The sequence below is a fragment of the Aspergillus uvarum genome (genome assembly GCF_003184745.1).
Source record: "Aspergillus uvarum CBS 121591 unplaced genomic scaffold BO82scaffold_85, whole genome shotgun sequence".
NCBI classification, from domain to species: Eukaryota; Fungi; Ascomycota; class Eurotiomycetes; order Eurotiales; family Aspergillaceae; genus Aspergillus; species Aspergillus uvarum.
This window is the reverse complement of record NW_020291382.1, coordinates 59,850-77,662: the sequence shown is the minus strand read 5'-3', so window position 1 is coordinate 77,662 and position 17,813 is coordinate 59,850. Positions and strand designations below refer to the sequence as shown.

At 46.8% G+C, this 17,813-nt stretch overlaps 6 protein-coding genes across 6 annotated transcripts; 3 read left to right on the top strand and 3 right to left on the bottom strand.

Moving 5' to 3' along the window:
• The first annotated feature begins 538 nt into the window (after positions 1–538).
• Positions 539–4,407, top strand: BO82DRAFT_347115 (uncharacterized protein). The gene is made up of 7 exons (XM_025633778.1): positions 539–771; positions 824–1,067; positions 1,115–1,363; positions 1,418–1,521; positions 1,569–1,909; positions 1,968–2,613; positions 2,661–4,407. The coding sequence occupies exons 1-7, from the start codon at positions 584–586 to the stop codon at positions 4,153–4,155; spliced, it is 3,267 nt and encodes a 1,088-aa protein (XP_025486631.1). The 5' UTR covers positions 539–583; the 3' UTR covers positions 4,156–4,407.
• Positions 4,408–5,991: 1,584 nt separating this feature from the next.
• Positions 5,992–6,581, top strand: BO82DRAFT_359144 (uncharacterized protein). The gene has a single exon (XM_025636488.1). The coding sequence runs from the start codon at positions 6,198–6,200 to the stop codon at positions 6,456–6,458; it is 261 nt and encodes an 86-aa protein (XP_025486630.1). The 5' UTR covers positions 5,992–6,197; the 3' UTR covers positions 6,459–6,581.
• BO82DRAFT_206097 (uncharacterized protein) lies at positions 6,471–8,395 on the bottom strand. The gene is made up of 3 exons (XM_025630652.1): positions 8,153–8,395; positions 7,652–8,093; positions 6,471–7,600 (listed from the first exon to the last, which is right to left on the bottom strand). Exons 1-3 carry the CDS (start codon positions 8,204–8,206, stop codon positions 6,483–6,485), a joined length of 1,614 nt encoding a protein of 537 aa, XP_025486629.1. The 5' UTR covers positions 8,207–8,395; the 3' UTR covers positions 6,471–6,482.
• Positions 8,396–10,020: 1,625 nt separating this feature from the next.
• Positions 10,021–11,541, bottom strand: BO82DRAFT_359142 (uncharacterized protein). The gene has a single exon (XM_025636487.1). The coding sequence runs from the start codon at positions 11,526–11,528 to the stop codon at positions 10,374–10,376; it is 1,155 nt and encodes a 384-aa protein (XP_025486628.1). The 5' UTR covers positions 11,529–11,541; the 3' UTR covers positions 10,021–10,373.
• Positions 11,542–12,542: 1,001 nt separating this feature from the next.
• Positions 12,543–14,792, top strand: BO82DRAFT_296304 (uncharacterized protein; the record flags this gene model as incomplete). Its single annotated transcript, XM_025631900.1, has 1 exon — positions 12,543–14,792. One exon carries the CDS (start codon positions 12,543–12,545, stop codon positions 14,790–14,792), a length of 2,250 nt encoding a protein of 749 aa, XP_025486627.1.
• Positions 14,793–16,078: 1,286 nt separating this feature from the next.
• BO82DRAFT_321856 (uncharacterized protein) lies at positions 16,079–17,025 on the bottom strand. The gene has a single exon (XM_025632750.1). It carries the CDS (start codon positions 16,930–16,932, stop codon positions 16,351–16,353), a length of 582 nt encoding a protein of 193 aa, XP_025486626.1. The 5' UTR covers positions 16,933–17,025; the 3' UTR covers positions 16,079–16,350.
• Positions 17,026–17,813: the final 788 nt, after the last annotated feature.

Sequence of the window (17,813 nt, the reverse complement as noted above, 5' to 3'; positions counted from 1 at the left end):
TTGTCACATTACTGGAATGTTTTGCTGCAAGTCCCGTCTGCTTGCCGTATACGGGTGCCGCCGCTTTTGTGAGGCCAGCACGTGACTGCTCCTTCTGTGCTCCTACGCACTCACTGATCGCTCACTGAACACGCACCAAGTGCTCCGACCGCTCCCGAACCGCGATAGGGGGGCTCACTGAGTGATCCCGGAGTTTATGGAGCGGCTCCTGCTCCGACCATGATTGGCTTCCACGTGACTAGCACCAGGCCTCTAAACTGCGTGCTAACTAAAACGCAATAATATGAGACACCAACCCATCACTTTTGTGAAGGCATCACAAAGACCAGGGCCTGATATTTCTCTTTGACCACAACTCAAGATGGACAACCATACTTTTTTAGTTGATGCCCTGCAAAAATGGAGAAGACTAGTCAGCGATGACCTAATTCGCAATTATTTCCACCTCATTCAGTAATATAAATACAGGCTTCTCGCCGGCGTACTTCCAGTTCTTCTATTATCGCTCTGCATTCAAATTCTTCTTTATTTCCTACTGCTCATTCTCTCAATTCCCAGAATCTTTTTATTTATAGTAAGCGCAATGGCTGCACGCTCTTCTGCATGGAAAGAGGCCCAGGCTGAAAAGAGAAGAAAAGCTAGCCGTGAGCTTCGTCGACAACGAGGTTACGATGCCAGAGCCCATATCCAGAAAGATGCAGAAAGAACCAGAGGTAGAGCATCGGCAAAGACAAAGGAAATGTACAAGCAGAGGGTACGCAAATATGAGGAGTAAGTCTTCAGTTTCCTGAATAAGGAAGCCTTCATTAACAATATCTAATAGGTTTCTCGTCGAGGAACGAAACATGCCCAAGGGATACAAGATTGGAGAGGGTCATCCAGTTCCTACCTTACAAGACCTCAAAGCGTTTATTCGCTGGCTTGTCGCTTCCACAGAGGGCACAATTACTTCTGATAAACGACCTACTATGCACACGATTCTGATCCGTGCGCAAGAGTTTGTCCCAGGCTTTTTCTTTGAAACCGGAAACGAGATCTCTAATCAGGACCGAAAGGACCTCTACTACGTAAGCACTACCTGCTACTTTGTGCGATGCTTCTATTAACAGCATAGTGGATTGAGCATAACCTGGTCGAAGAGGGTCTCCTTTCAACTATCAGAAAGCCAAAGTTTAATTTCAAACTAGAAGACTTTGAGCGTGTCATGACTACTCTCTGGACTGCAGATGACCCCTTCTTCATTTCCGGGCGACATCGCATTCAGTTTCATTTTGCCACCCTTCAATTTCTTTATACTGGTGCCCGTGTGTCTTCCTTCACGCCTCCTTTAGCGGAAAGAGATGGCAAGGGGCTCCGTTACAAGGTAAGACTTTTGCAGCCCTATACGTTTGACATTGACTTTTCTGACATAAAAAAGAATATTCAGCTTGTTTTGTTTCGTGCTCGTGATGTTCCTTGGCGAGTCGGATGGCGAGTCGATCAACAGTTCGTCAAGAACAATAAAGACCCCGAGAATACGATGTAAGCAGTTATGTTCCATGCTTCTGATTTATGTCTAATAGTGAAAGGTTTGGTACCGCGCTCTGGGAGTGCGATGAACCCATATACTCGGGAGCCTTATATCTCGTGGCCCTGGCACTTGCAGACAAAGCTCTCTTCGGTTTTACCACACCTGAAGAATTTTTCGAGCAGAGAATCCCTGAGGGACAGAACGAGTTAGTCCTCCGATGGAACGATGAGGCCAGAAACCGATGCATCATTCGATCCGCAACAGCTGAAGGGGTCAGTGAAGACCCAATGACCAAGGAGAGCTATCAGGCCGATTTTAGAAGGATTATGGCTGCTGCGTGTTACTATGTTACTGCTACAGTTCATGCAATGCGCCGTGCCTTAGGTGCAGCGGTCGAAGGTTGGTCGTCTTTCTTACTTCCCCGATTCAAGTCTATGTTTTACTTACACTCGGGCAGAAAAGTACTCCCTGACACACACTGCTCAGATCTTAACACAGAAATCTACGGCTGTGTTTGGCAATAACTATCTCGCCGACTGTTCCAGCGTGGATGCCACCAATACCGTGAGACGGAAGCCTGTCGAACACGCTCATGTGGAATATTTCCAGGGCTTCGGTCAGTTTCACGAGGCTGGTCTTCCACGTCGCCTACCATTCGAGGAAGAGCAGAGTATTGGGGCAGATCCACGCCTGCAAGCCAAGCTGAAGGAGATATGTGACGTATTAGACGGCGAGGAGTCTAAGCGTATACATAAAGAACACATGGTACTGCGAAGAGAGATTTACTCCAAAAGACTTCAACAATATCAAAGTGAATGGGTTCAAAGTCGACGTGATTGGAAAATTCTGACCAGGGGTCGCGAGCGGTCTGACCAGAAACAACAGGTTGCAGAGAAGCAAGTGCTGTGCAAGCTCATGCCTGAATTGGGCCGTTTAGCGGCGATAATCTCATCCAATGCGCCCCTTTCATTTGACGAAAAAGCCAGTGTGGTGAGAGATCTCTATACCCAATGTCTTCGCGACTTTACTGTGGTCTACCGTCCGGGAGAAGAGCCTGTTCAGGGCCGCTGTCCAGTAGCGAGTTGCGGCCTTTGGTTAGAGTCGTGAGTTACCCATGGTATTTCATCAAATGACTACTGACGCCCTATAGCAAGTCGAGATCTGGGCGGAATTCACACATCCATGGTTGCCTACGACAAGAATATGCCCGTAGCACGAGGACCCCGCTTCGACAGGTCAAGTATTGTTGGGAATGCTTTACCTTCCACGATGGGAAAAGCAGTGAATTCGAAGAGCACTGTGCAAATCACCTTCCCTCGATGACCAGTCAACACTACGAAATGATGGTGTATCGCAATACCATCACCCGTGCCGGGTACTGTATTGAATGCATGTGGGATGAACAGCGTTCCGCAGCCTGTCGGATGAGAGCCTATGAACGGAGCGACGAGCTGCGAGAGCACCTGGAAGGACATATCAGCCTTAGGTCGTGGCCCTCGGGATGTCCCGATCCTTCCTGCCACTACAACTTTTCGGAAGAGCAAGATTATCGCCGACACCTTCACGATGTGCACCGTTACCACAAGACCATCTGTGCGCCACCGGGAAAAGCGCTTAAGAAACGACCATCATCTGTGTTAGACGACAAGATACGTCTATGCCAAACTCAGCCCATGCAGGATAAGAAACCACCAAAGCGCCGCAAGAAACTCTCCACAATGCCAGCACGGGATGCGAAGGAGTTAGAGATTATTTTCTGGGACCCTCATGCCGTACACCCGAAATCCATCGCGGCTCACGAGAGACTGAAAACTCTGGCATGGCATGCTGAGAATTACCACAGCGCGGGTGTGGTGGGTGAAGACCAGAACCGCGCCGATGCCTCATCGGTCACACTTGACACTCCAGATCTCACGGATGATAGCAGCACGTGCTCGAGTCCTTCCACAGCTTGCTCAACCTATACTGCAGTTGACATCGACCCACGGCTGTTAGAAATACCGCCTCCCTTCTTGTCCCAGCCAATTGAGAAGGCTGATCAACCTAATGCGTATAGCCCCTGGGAGCATGAAGAGGTTCAAGTCGGGATCGAGCAGCTTGAGGCTGGGGACTTGCATCAAATAACCGATGATCTCTTGGAGCAGGAACTCCCTGGCGAAGATGTAGCTTCATCCGAAATGGACACCAGGCCCATCGAGCAGGCATCATCGTCTCTAACTAAGCTGGATGAGGAGCCTGCCTCATCCTTGGATCTCAATGCATCTTTTTCCGAAGAGAAGACGGTTCCTACTGTACAAGGCGACGCCAGCATATGCCTTAGGGAGAAGAGGACAGTGGAGAAATCAGAACCAGCCGGGCCTTTGACCAGAGCTAAAGCTCGTGAGCAAGCGGCTGAATCCGTGCAGATATCTACAAGATCACATAGCTCGAGCCGCAAAGCTTTGCCCTACAGTTTGAAAGAAGATGAGCTACTCAAGGTGCTCATGAGAGAGTTATCTACTCTTGACGCGGCGACCTCAGCCTTCCAAAAGCGTTTCCCTAGCCGATCGGCAAGCTCGCTTCGAAAGCGCTGGTCTTCTATACAACCGTCGTCACGGCGGTCGACTCGATCAAGAATACTGCGAAGTTCGCAAGGATGTGAGTAGGTTGTATATAGAACACGAGCAATAGACTACCAGAATAATAGTGATTCGGAGTCTAGAACTTTGCTCGTCGCCAGCGTTTATTGTCATCATGTAATGCTTACTACGATGCTCCAAGGATTTTTTACTCTGATACGAGTATACTCGTTATCTTCCCTTTCTTTTTACTACTTGTGATTCAGGTTTCGAAATGTTCAAAAGACTGGCTCGCGGATTACAACTATGAAGATGAGCATTGTATTGTACGAGTTGAAGGCAACTTTTTTGTTCTTGCATCCTAGATTCTTCCGGCAGAAACTACAATTTTTACGTCATAATAATGCCAGCAGAAGCTACTCTCCACAGGTTTGCGTGTACAAAACTAAAACCTTACATAAAAGATTGTGCCGGCAGAAAATCATGCCATGCATACGACTGGATATTCTGTCGGCAGAAAAACGAAGCATGCGTAACAATCCTTGTTCTATCGATACAGAAGTTTAACACATCTGACGGCCTTGTTCTGCCGATACGTAAGCTGGCACAGCCACAAACTGCTGCTGTTACAGTGGACGTCTTCTTACAGGTATATTAGCTGTATTGTAACCATTATGAGAAAGACAATTAAATCGTGTAGTGCCTCAATTGCTGCGCTCTTTGCCCTAGAGGATACCTTAAATTATATATCGTCACCCAGTGTATCTAGCTTGGACGAGAGTTGGCAAGAATTTCTCCAACCAGCAAACAAATAGAATAGCATTCCGATTAATCTACTGATCCTTACTAACAATAGCTTGTAGGAAACAGAAGATAAACACCTGCATATTTATTCGGCAGCAATACTATAATTAAAGAAATTCTTTATTAATATCCTGACCCTCCACTACTTTTCTGCGATATGCGTGCCGAGAAAAGAAACTCTAATATATATTCTAAAGTATAGAAAGAAAACTGTTAGTTGGATAATATCCTATACAACCAGTTATACGTACAAGTAAAAGTTGCAATAATTGTATAGACAACTATAGCTGTACAAATAGGCTAGAGATACTCCTATAACCATCTTAGAAAATAGTTTTCTTTTATTGCTTTATTTTTACTTTATATCTATATCGGCTGATGAACGCTTGCAATTATGCAACCAAATATGATAATAGAATAGGCTTTAAAAGGACAAGCCGGTATTCGGTTAGCATAGACCTATACAGAAGGTCAAGGTCGACCGCAGCAAGCTATATCAATTCCTTCCAGCATTTTCTCAATACAGACATATAGTTCCTCGCAAATTTCGAGGTTTACTGAATTTTGTGTTTAAAGATTATTTTGAGGAACTGTTTCAAGACATGTGCAAGGACTGAATAATGCATCGCAGGATCAGAGATAAACACAATGATATACTAAAATTAGGCATTTCATGCCGATAAGGCCCGATGTTTTGGGGAAGATGGTGTAACTCGCTCTCTTTTGCTTGGATTGATTTCGAGCACTTGATGGGCATGTGGATGATTTATTATGTCCATTCAGAATTGCATAAGTGTGTAGGATCAGTCTAACTAGTCCCCGACAGGAATGCCTTTGCTGCCGCTTGTCTTACACATAACATTGTCAAATTCATCTACATTGCACGTTGCCCTGGTCCATTGGTCAACAGTATCGCGAACCCATCTCAGTTGCCCTACACATTGGCGGAAGGGTGATACGAGACCCACAGAAAGCGTTAAATCTCCGAAGCAGCCGCTTCTCTCCTAGGGCATCCGTGGCTGCTCGCAAATTGTTACCCATTCACTTTTTGCTTCAAGGGTTTAATATGTGTTCAACACAGATCACAAAATATTCAACATACTCGCGAGACATGTTCGACACGATAAACATTTTGCTATGCTGCTATGCTGATTAATCTGCAACTATCATGTGGATCTTCATTGAGCGATAGTGTCGCTCTCTTCAGACTTTGCCACACAAAAGTCACACTGCGCTAGTGAGTCATCAAACACCATAAAAGTCAAACATCCTATGCGAACATCTCATACTATCGCCGTCAACCGACGGTGGCATGAGCCGACAAAATGTGCTGGTCATCGACCACCATTTCAAGCATGTCTACCAGACCAGAGGAGTCGTATCGCTCGGCTGCCACAGAACTCTCGTCCACCTCCTCCAGGAGATATCTTCCATTACGATTACATTTGTCACAAATGTCAAAAAATGACTCTAAGCGCGAAGCGCATAGACTTAAGAAGCGACCTCTCTGTTCTTTTAGGACAGAAGTGAAAAGCTTGAAGTCATGGTCTGGCACCCTAGCCCATCTGTTGCCATCAGTGGAATGATATAAGGTGCTCCTGGGGAGGCTCTTACTGATTGTCCGTTACGCCCAACTTTCCGGGCCCCTCGGCTACTAGTATCAGGTCCAGGATATGTCTCCCAATTTCTTGGGCGAGGGTGTGCGGATTTCGACCACTACTCAGATTGTTTCTTAGCGTGGTCCGGAGTTTGTTATACTCATCTGAATCCTTTATCATCGTCGGATAAGCCTCCTTTATCATTTCGTCAAGGGCCAGTCCGTCGGGGCGCTCTAGACGCCGTTTGTCCTCTTTGATCATCTTCGCCCGCCGATATCTCTCGGGTTTATACTTCTCCACAAGTTGGTTCCGATGGTTCACCAGCTCCACGAGAAGATGACGTTGTATGATGCGTCCAGCAGTCAGGTTTGAGGCCACTTGATCCAAAGACTGCAGGTTACTAAACACTGTTTTGGCTGAAAACGAAATCTTCATACTTCCGCGAAGCTGAGGAATCGCTTTCTTGAGCTGCACGAAAGCTTCTTGACAAGCGATCGAGAAATAGAGGTTAGTGAGAATTGCAGGACTGTCGTCACTCTTGCAGTTTCCTGCGAAGCGCCTGTATATCTCCTGCGCAGGAATTTCACAACCCACGAATTCCGGTAGGTGCTCATTCAGTCCCAACTTTGCCTTTTTCCGTTGCGAACCTGTTCCACTGGCATTGCGTTTTTTTTTGTGCTTACAATTTGGTCTGCGTGGATTGCGTGGATCGGATAGAGGTTCGGAGGGACCTGCAGAGTCTTCATTGGTAATCGTCTCGTCCGCTATCGGACTGTCAATGTCATCTTTAGACCACGGTTGTTCTGCTGCTGGACTGTCAGGTTTATCCAAGTCACTACAAGTGCCACCGACATCGACATCCATGGAAGTATCAGCGCCAGATGACGATGTCACTTTGGTGTACTCTTCAGGACCGCATGTGCTTGATTGCTGAAACAGACACAGCTTTTCTGACGCACAATGCAGAGCGTCGTTCTCGTCCCTACCTAGAAGCTGATTATTTCGTCCAATACTAACTTGAACCAGTCCAGGCCGTTGGTCCATTGTTGAATCTTCTGCACACAGTGAAGGCCGGGTGGCAGAGCCTGAATCGAGCATTGAGGACACTAAATTAGAACTATGCGATTCATCTGCTGGCTGTTAGGTTCTTCATTCTGATCAATGGTGTTGGAATAACCTACCAGGCGAAAAGTAGTCTCCGGTGCCTACCGAACTAGGATTCGGAAGCGGGCAGAATACTTCTCCAGATTCCTGACATTGATTTTTCCCAATGTCATCGAAGATCAGTCTCGAAGTTTGGTCTACGGATTGCTTCTTCGTGTGTGGAGGAGACTTCGAATATGGTGTGTCGGGACAGAGTAAGTCGCGCGGGGTACCTCCAAGACTCTCACAGTCCTCAAGAAGGCTTGGGGGAGAGGACACCGTTTCTGGCGCTATCCCCTCCATGAAGCTCTTGCTACAAGGACCGTCCTCCCCTATCGTTTCCTGCAGTTGAGATTTCAGTGGTGATACCAAATCGGTCACCCAGTTGCGGAGGAGTTGGCGACTGTTGGGAAAGGAGGAAAGTAATTCAGTGATTGCGTTCTCGAACTCCTCGAATCTCTTCCGAGCTTCTGCGAAACCCTGTTTTCATAATGCTTGTTAAAGAGCTGCTTAATGCAGATATAGATACAATGACTGACCTCTTCCATGATGTAACTTTTGGTACGAACGGTAAACTGGCTTTCCAGTGACATGAATAATGGAACAACAGTCGTGGACCTGAAAGTGGGAACATCCAGAGGGTCCGCTAGGAAGACACCACGCTCCAGTAGGATCCACTTCCTGTGGAAGATTCTAGTATTTCCCAGCTTGCCTCTAATCACGTGAACAATAAAAGTTTTGTGGACGCAAGATTTTGTGGAACTGGTATGAGTATTTTCTTGTATCGCACAGAGGTTTGCCTCCAGAAAGCCCAGATTCAAGGGTAATTTCTGCCCCGGATAAAGCTTGCAGGTCCCAAGGATTGGAAGGTGTGCCTGACGATCCGTGTTGCAGCTAAGAACGGAGAACCTATAGTGGAGGTTGTTGCCTCCGAAGATCAAACCCCGCATGGTGGCTGCATGCGTTTCCCCGCAAATCTCAGCCATCTCAATAGGATTCCGTCCGTGTCTTTTACACTTCTGGTACAATTCCAGTTGTGGCTATCAACTGGATTAATCACTAACACCGATAAGATCCTCGTGCAATCTGCAAAGCAGACAAAAGACCTGACTATCCTCTCAAATCGGGAGAAGCGAATAGGGACACCTATTGGCAGCCCAAAAAAGGCTAAAGTCTAGGTAGGCAGAAATATCGTGCTGCGTAGTACCGTAGCGTGCAGCTATTACAGAATAAACTAATAAATAATATCTAATATGACTTGTTCGTCAATTAAAAAATACAAATTCATTGGAAGAAGAACCTTGGTAGCAACAGAGGATGACATCGGGCTTTTTTGCTCGAACCATGCGGCTGAAAGTGACCTCAGCACCTTGTACAAGCCCATCGTCGTCGTCGGTGCCCTCCGAGGAAAAGGGCAACGTATCGAATACGCTGACGTCGTCAATTGTTAGATATTAATTAGTAGCGGTCCTTATCATACTAGCCACTGCGTTTGTTGTACGGCATCGAGTAACTTCGCGGTATAGCCGTGGTCGAAATGTTGGTTTCGAGGCGGCCGGTGCAGTGCGACTAAATACCGCCCTTCGTGTCGGGGCCGGCGAGCTCTGATGTATGATAGGTTTCATCTGCGGTAATTGTTCTCTCTTTTCGTTACACTGTCTTAGAGAAAGTATCTAAGATATCAAGATGTGGGCTTCGACTGTCGCGAGAAGGGCATTCGACATCCTTGACTACCCTTCTAAGTCTGTGATCGACTGGGATCTCTAAGCATATCATAGTCAAGGTAAAGCGACGAATAAATCAGAAAATCTTGATATCTCTGTCCTTCCTCTCCAAAATACTTCGTTTTTCAAATAATTTTTCCCATCCCGCTTATCGGCGACTTACATAATGATGTGCGTTTCCGTAACACACTATAAGGAGGTGCAACCCTAACCAGGTATTTGTCCAAAGGATGTTTAAGATGCGAGAATCTCACTGGTAAGGACTGGTAAAATAGCTTCGTCACGACAGAATCATGACTGGTATCGCTATACGTCTATTTGACCTGCTGTGGCGATTTGCATTGGGAGTAGTATGTGTTTTATCATGCATCAGTACAGCTGGTGATGAGCAAAATAGATTGATTTGGTGGTATGAAGAGTAGCATCCATCTCCGCATCATGAACAGGAACTAATTGAGACATGGTCTAGATTCTCAGAAGTAACTGTAGAGTATAGCTAATTTGTCGTTGAAAGATTAAGTGAAGAGGTCAATGATTTTCATTGTTGAGTGCGGAGAGGTTTACATGTGTCGGTGCGCCATCTATGTCCCTTCTTTACGCAATCAAACTTCTTCTATACATTCCCAAACCATCCGACACAATAGTGAATTTTATGTTACTCGAGTGTACTACCGTGACCGGAAGTCAACGAGCGGTTGTCACAAGTAACATGATGGCCTACCTACCTCACTGCTGTGAGGGAGGGTACTTCAGCTTCCAATTCGGCGCTCAATACAGATGATCGTTGATTTACCATTTTGTAGAGGTAAATGAAGACACTATCAGCTACTTTAAATTGGCTTAGTAGCCCAAACGTCCATCCGCATTCAGATGAAATATAAAATCCGCGAACGGCTGTGCTGTAAGCGGCAACACAAAATAACGACGCATAAGGAATATGTGGACCAGGAAGGAGAGTCAGTCAATGAAACTTCAGTCCAGTTTGGTGGTAAGATCAATGTCCAAAATGTGCCTAATAGACTACCCGGTGCTGTTATCAGAAACCCGAGTTGATCGCTTGGATTATCTTCTGTCTCTGATCGAACTTTGGATATAGATCAGCTGGTAACATCTTGCTTCCACCTCTCGTCCAAACCTCGAGATGATTTCTTCGACCATCATGCTTGAGAACAGCGCTACCTTCGTTTTCTTTCACCACTTCGATGATATCTTTGATCAATTTGACCAGCCTTCCAAGATCATCGGCATGGTCTTTTTCCCAGTCACTAATCTCAAGTGTGACGTCTTCAACATCTGGTGGGCGAAATACGCCGCCTTTGTGGTACGCACGGACAAGGTTGGGTGTTTGAGAAACCCATAGTTGTGGAAGGACTTCTTGCATGCGGATAGGCTTGTGTAACACGCGTGTTTTGATCTCAAGGGTTGAATAGACTGGAACCTTTTTGCCTTGTTTCATGGTCCCTAATCTGGTCTCAGTGGGGATGTAAGATGATTTGGCGGGTTGCGCGAGAGACAAATCGCTCATCATGTTTAGCAAGTCTTCATTTTCCAACTCCTCTGGATGTTGAGGCCTCGGAGGCTCAATATAAGCGTCAGTTTCGTAGCGTACTATAATCTTCAAACCGCCAAAGTCGTAGGAAATAATTCTATGGTGCCCAGTACTGCCCGCTATCTGAGAAGTGGTGAATGCCTTCTCGAACTCATGACCGTAACCCTTGAATTGGTGGGGTTTAATGATATCTATTGCTTTAGTTTCGGCCCGACAAAAAATCGCTGTTTCATTCGTGACCTCAACCTCAATAGTGAAAGGTTCGAGTCCATGTTTAGAGAGATTCGGATTGATAAATGCCAGAAGTTTGCGAAGGTTGTTTCGATCGGTTATCAGGTCAATTGCGCGTATATCGTAGGACGGATTTTCAATGAACAGCGAACGAAAAAGCGGCTCAAGTGGTCTTTCAGGATAGCGAGCTGCATTTTGAGCGACGTAAATGAGCCCAGAATCCTTGTCTACCTTTTTGGGTGATTTAGGTGGAGACCAGAGAGGAGGACAACCGGGTACGGCAATTGTTGGGGTTGGCGATTCGATCCAATTATACGAGGACAAGTGTTTCACATTCGTGATGGATGGTCCTACACCCTTAACATCCGTAGATACAGGACGATGAATATCTGCAGTCCAAAAAGAAGCCATTGTCATGGAATGCTTGAGGTGTTATGTCCAGGTAAACAAATACTGACTTTGATTATACAGAAGAGGTTATAAGGTGTTTGCCCCGCATTTGAACAACGCATACTTGCATACGCTGGCCAAACTCTGATTCTTTGTCCCTGAGAGGAAAAAACTCCATCTGCCAGAGTAATAAACTAGGGCATGCTGGATATTGGCTTATCTGGCAGCTGCCCCAACCCCCTCCGGAAGCTCTCTTTCGAAATTGCGTGGTACTGACTCCTACTCCTTAACAATAAATGCGGTCCCTTTGTTTTGCTTGGCACCTTGTTTTGCTTAATTTATGTCTACTTGAGCCTGGCAGACTGTAGAAACATAGGCCTCGACGAGGCGATTCTCGTCAGAAAAGTAATAATAAATCTGGCGTGGTTGTCATGAGCCAGGCGCAACGTTCAGGCGATAATTTAGGTGACCCGCTGGAATGATCTGTTTGTGTCTATCAACACCGTGTTCTTCCTGAGTTCAGGTAAGACTGTGTCTTCAGGCTCGAGCTATTTTCAGCTGGGGTCGTGGGTCCTCAAAATACCATAACAAACAACTCAAGGCCAATACCGTTACTAGGCCAACGTGGCGGCCGGTTGACGCTTCAGGGAAATATCTATAGTAAGAGCAGTGGACATCCAAAGTGGATCCCCTAATAAAGCATTTTACGTCTTACTGAATGCGTGTCCCGGTTTCTCTAGCCGGATTTCGCGCGGAACGATCTCGCTGTGAAGACTGCATTCCTCGCATCTTTCAGAGCTTGTACTAGAAAGCCTATGAATAAACCTGCCACAAAGGCGCTGCCCAAAGAGCTTCGTTCGTAGCACGAACCTTGCCGCGTGGAGAAGTTCAAATCATCGGATCAATTTTCGTCCGCTTTGTCATCCCGCTGGGGTCTACCCCTTCCAGGGGTTAGTTTTTGATATGTATTGTCGTTCTTCATTCAGCCCTCGCTTTCAATGATGACACCCTTCTCAACAACCACTCATTAAAGCCATGTCGGACCCGGTCGACTACAAGGCTCTGTTTTTCAAAGCTGACGAAGAAAGAAAGAAAGCTGACGAAGAAAGGAAGAAAGCTGACGAAGAAAGGAAGAAAGCTGACGAAGAAAGAAAGAAAGCTGACGAAGAAAGGAAGAAAGCTGACGAAGAAAGGAGGCAGGAGAAGATACTGAGAGAGCAGGCAGAAACACGAAATCGTCAGACTACCTTCGAAGAATTCATTCAGCATTGTCATAATCTTCTTTCGAAGCCTCTGAAAGCTGGAGACCCCGCTCAGTCTACCACTGGCAAGATTCCGGCCCCTACCGGCAAGTACTGCCCTCTACGACTGGAACCTTGGACGGAGTGTGCTGTTAAGCAACAAGAAATCTACAACCTGGTCTGTCATTACTTGAAGCCGTTAGGTAAAGATGCACCACGTCTGTTTGCGCCGGTCATTGAGCTGGAGGGGCTGGGACACCGTTTCGCACGTCGACTTCTGAGCAGCGAGAAGGACCTAGAGAGCTACGAACGTTTTGCTATTGAAGATCACGTCCATGATATCATCTCAGCGCTGTGCGAGATACCGAGTGCTCGAGAGGAATTTGGCCTAGGGGATGGAGTGTGGTTCGACAACCACGCCAACGCTCTTGACGAAAGTTCGCCATACGAAGCAAATTCGGAGGAACGACCTGCGCGCCCCGACCAGTTCTGTATCCACCGTGTTGATGGAGATACCAGGACCTTGCTAACTACAGTCGAGTATAAACCGCCGCATAAACTGTCTAACGAGAATCTTAGGGCGGGACTCCGACCGATGAACTTTTACCACGAGATTGTCGAATCAGAAACACTTCCTATCGACGGACCGGAGAAACTAAGGTATAACGCCGCTCGCCTTGCCGGCTCTGCGATCGTTCAGGAATACCATGTGATGATTCAGGAAGGTCTTGAATATTCATACTTGACTACTGGGCTTGGGATTGTGCTTCTACGGGTGCCCGATGACTGCTCGACTTTGTACTACTATTTGTGCGAGCCGAATCTTGACGTCGAGAGTGGCATTGAGGGCCCTCGGACAGCAATTGAGAGGGTGCTTTGTCTCTGCCTAATGAGCTTCCGTTCAACCTGTCGGGACCAAACCTGGCGGAATGCTGCGCGGGCGCAGCTACCAATCTGGGAGACCAGCTTCAGCCATACACGATCACAAATTCCACCGGGCGAGTTGCGGCAGAAGCCTCCAGGATCCGAATACACCAGCCCGGAGTGTACTAGCTCGGAGATGGCGTCATCTGAATACCAACCATCATCTCCTTTCGAATCGCCCGCCTCCCTCGGTCGCCGCCCGTCTACGCGTTCCACTCGCTGTGCCCCTGCCGGTGACAGCCGTCGAGAGGATTCTTCGGAGCCTGATGATGATTCAACACCTGCTGCGCAACGAAAGCGCGGGTTTAGTCAGATCGCGTCCTCGCCGCCCACACCGCGTCCCACGCCGACCACCCCAGAGAACCCCCCTCAACGCCATGCCGGTCAATCTCGCTCACACTCTCATGAGTTCTGCACGCAAAGATGTCTTTTGGGTTTGCAGCGCGGCGATGTCTTGGACCCATATTGCCCGAATGTGAAGCTTCATCGAGCTGCCCTGAAGACCGACCGTCACCCAATCGGAGCCCCCGAATTAGTCTCCTTGGTCAAGCAACAGTTGGACGAGAACCTGGACGAATACTGTACTCCATTCGGCCAATGTGGATCATACGGCGCACCATTCAAAGTCACATGTGCCGCATATGGCTACACAGTGGTGGGGAAGGGCACAACTTCACGGCTATGGCATGAGGTGTCGCAGGAAGCAGAGGTATATCATATTTTGCAGAGCATCCAAGGCTCTGCAGTGCCGGTGTTTCTGGGGCTTATTGATTTGGCCAAGATTTACTTCCTCCACGGTGCAGGTGAGATTCGCCACATGCTACTAATGAGCTGGGGGGGCAAAAGTCTCCGTCACGAGGATATCGATACCAAAATGCAGCGGCACATCTCACGGTCGGAAAGGAGTATTTTATCATTGGGTGTCGTGCATGACGACCTTCGCCCTGAGAATATTTTGTGGAATGAAAATCTAAAACGAGTATTGATTATTGATTTCCACCGGTGTCACTTGAACCATCAACTGCTACAACCAAAGCCGACCTCAAGTAGAAAGCGACGTTTGAAGAGAATGCATGGAGGCAGGGATGAGCTAAGAATCAAACGCATGTGTGTTACTTAGCAGCATGCATTGGTCAAGACCCTCTGAAATCCCCATTACAGCGAAGCTCCGACCATGCGAAAATCTTGGTCGTAATTCTCACTCACCCCCCGGGATTCTGGTCCGAGAGCGCAATAAATTTCTGCTCTATCATAGTCAAGGGTGGCATCTCAGAATACGATGCGAGACGTTTACAACCAGCAGCTAGCAGGCAAAGGCCGGATTCAATGTTATGAAACAAAAAAAACAAATTCAGACTGTAATCTGAAAGGATTTCTTACTGCTCGCAATTTCCAGCTTGTCACGTGGAGTGGTGCTCACTTAAGCAGAGACCGAGCTATAAGTCTTGCGATTTGTGGCACTCTTACGCTGGGCAAGAGAAAGCTGTAGCTTTTCTGCTGAGATGATTCAGACCTATATAACTCACACCCCATGAACCTGAGAGTTCATGTTCCGGGTTGCTTCAGCTTCTACATCTTACAGCGACTAGGATAATCAGTAAAATATCCATGTATAGACTTACGACATATATAGTAGGTTTTCGGTCGTGTGTTTCAGAAGAACGTATAATCGTATCGACACGGGCTCAAACTCACAGCACAAATTTTGTATTTTCTGTCATAGGCAGACAAACATTCAAAACTCGAATTAGCGTTGAGATCATATCGAAGCTTGGAAAAAAATAGAACCCTGAGCGCGAAAAAGCAAGCTGTTACATGAATCACGGGGAGGAAAAACATTTGAAGGAGCACAGCACAAATATAGCTTAGCTAAGCGGTGTGTAGCAGTCTGAAAAGACCGCGATATCCGCTTGGCTGCGTTGGCTAATTGAGATTTCACCCGTCCATCTAGCGGAGCATTGCGTGAACTGGTACTTTTGCTGTGTAACCCGCCATGGCTTTAGACTGTGCTAGATTCAGCAAGATCATCATACGAGAATTCAAAGCTGGCAAACCTTGTGAAAAAAGTCCTGTAGCCTTAATTTGTAGGCCAAGTGTTGGCCTCAAAATGCCTTGTACAATACATGTGACAACAGTATTGGGCAGAACACATGATGTCATACTTTGCGAGGGCATTCTCGGCAGACGTCATTGCACTCGAGCCCGCGTTCAGTTATTTAGAGCTACCAAAGTGCTTGTAGCTTGAACCATCAGGTTTCAAGAATGATCCATTTGTTGCTACTGTGAGTCGACTTCACTATCCATTAGAAATGATTCATCATACAATAAGACCTATCATTTGCTAATCTTGGTAAGTTGATATCTCAAATGCTGATAAGTACAATTCTGAATTCCTTTTTAATTACAGGCAATGATTGTTGAGCAACCAACAAGATTCAGTTTCCAGAGCTCTTAATTGGAGGATGAGTCAGAGCAATACTTCCTGGATTCAAGTACTGCTTTCAAGTCGTTTTGAAGTTACCTTTTTTTCAGTAGCTACCAAATGGATCATTTTTGAAACCTAAGCTCGTCATACCATGATGCCATGGGACAGAACCATCCAACTCAGTTGAGAATTAATCCCGCCCAGGAGACAAACCACCACCGCATCATGTTAATTCCGATATCGAAATACGGACTCAAAGTGACGCTCGCCGTCGCACAGCATGTCGCCAGTGTGTAGCTGGAGGAGGATACCCAAAGTGGTCATGCCATACGGTTGTCTCGTTGTTCGGCCATATCTGGTAGTGAAAGTCTTCGGCGCCGGGTATACTCGGATGTACCATTTCAATTTTCAAGACTTTTGGCCCTAAATTTCCTTTCAGGATTGGCTCCTCCACGATTTGGTAGTTTGATCCGCCGAAAGGGTTATATAGGTCAGGAGGTGGCGGTGTTAGGACAGTAACTAGTCCTCCGTCTTTAGCAATATGATAGGCGTACATAGCAGATGCACCCATCATATATCGACTCCACCCTTTGCTTGACTTTCGGGACCATAAACACCGTGCGTGATCATGAACCATCAGCGGCCCCATAACTGTTGTCAACGTCTGCATACCGTGTTGATCTGCCCAGGTCTGCACCAAGTTACGGGGCACACCGCTCCACATAACTTGACATCCAGGCTGCCATATATCGCTGTGGAAACGGCTGCAGATCTGGGTTGCCTCCCTGATAGTGAGAAAGTTGTGGAAGTTCTCCAATGTCTCTGGCGAGCACATAGATATGACTCGTTGTAACAATTCAAAAGACGTGGGTGAACTCACGGAGTTGACGGGTACTTTGCAAGAGATCCAGCCATGCTAAGTTGAAATATGTGAAAGACGAAATTATTATATCACTTTTACGTAGAGTCCCGTGAAAGTAGTCTGCGTACTGTCCTAAGTTGGCCCAAGCGGTTTTAATTGACCGCCTCCTCAAGTAGTAATTTGCCAGGCAGAAATGGCCTCACTAAGCCTGTATAGGCAGTAATCAGGCATTAATCATAGGATGACAAAGAGACATAACGTTACGCAGTCTACTTTCCTTCCACTGTATCTTTAACTATAGAGAAGTCGAACATTACCCTTGCACAGATGAAAACTTCTTATCGCCACGTGCATCTTCCGAATGCATGTGCTGAGATGGTTTTTGGCTTCCGTATAGTACATCTCACATCATCTAAAGCGCCCTACGGTATTGTCCATTCCGTTTTTCATTTCACAGGTAATACAACAGTGCGTAATGATTGGTGCGTAGGCAATTTCTGTAACAATCTGTACGCAGGGCCGGCTGTCAGTAAGAAAGACTCCATGCCAAGGCGCCTGCCCCCCACCCAGGCGCCCGTCTACTCTGCGCTTACAGCTCACTTATCTTAGGCTACACAGGTCATCTTTGTGTTGCGATATCAGTTCATTAGGTGAGATCAAATCAAGCAAGGTGATAGTCTGTGTCTGACCTCAACTGGAAGGCAGGAAAAAGCGTACATTCCCGCAATGTATGGACGAGTAAATGCTTATTTATCGCGTTTCTACCAAGCTATTACTTTGCGCCACTTCCAAGTGACGTAGAATGTCAGTCATGATTATCGCCCTGGTAGCTTTCTGTAAAGTATTGTGAGATC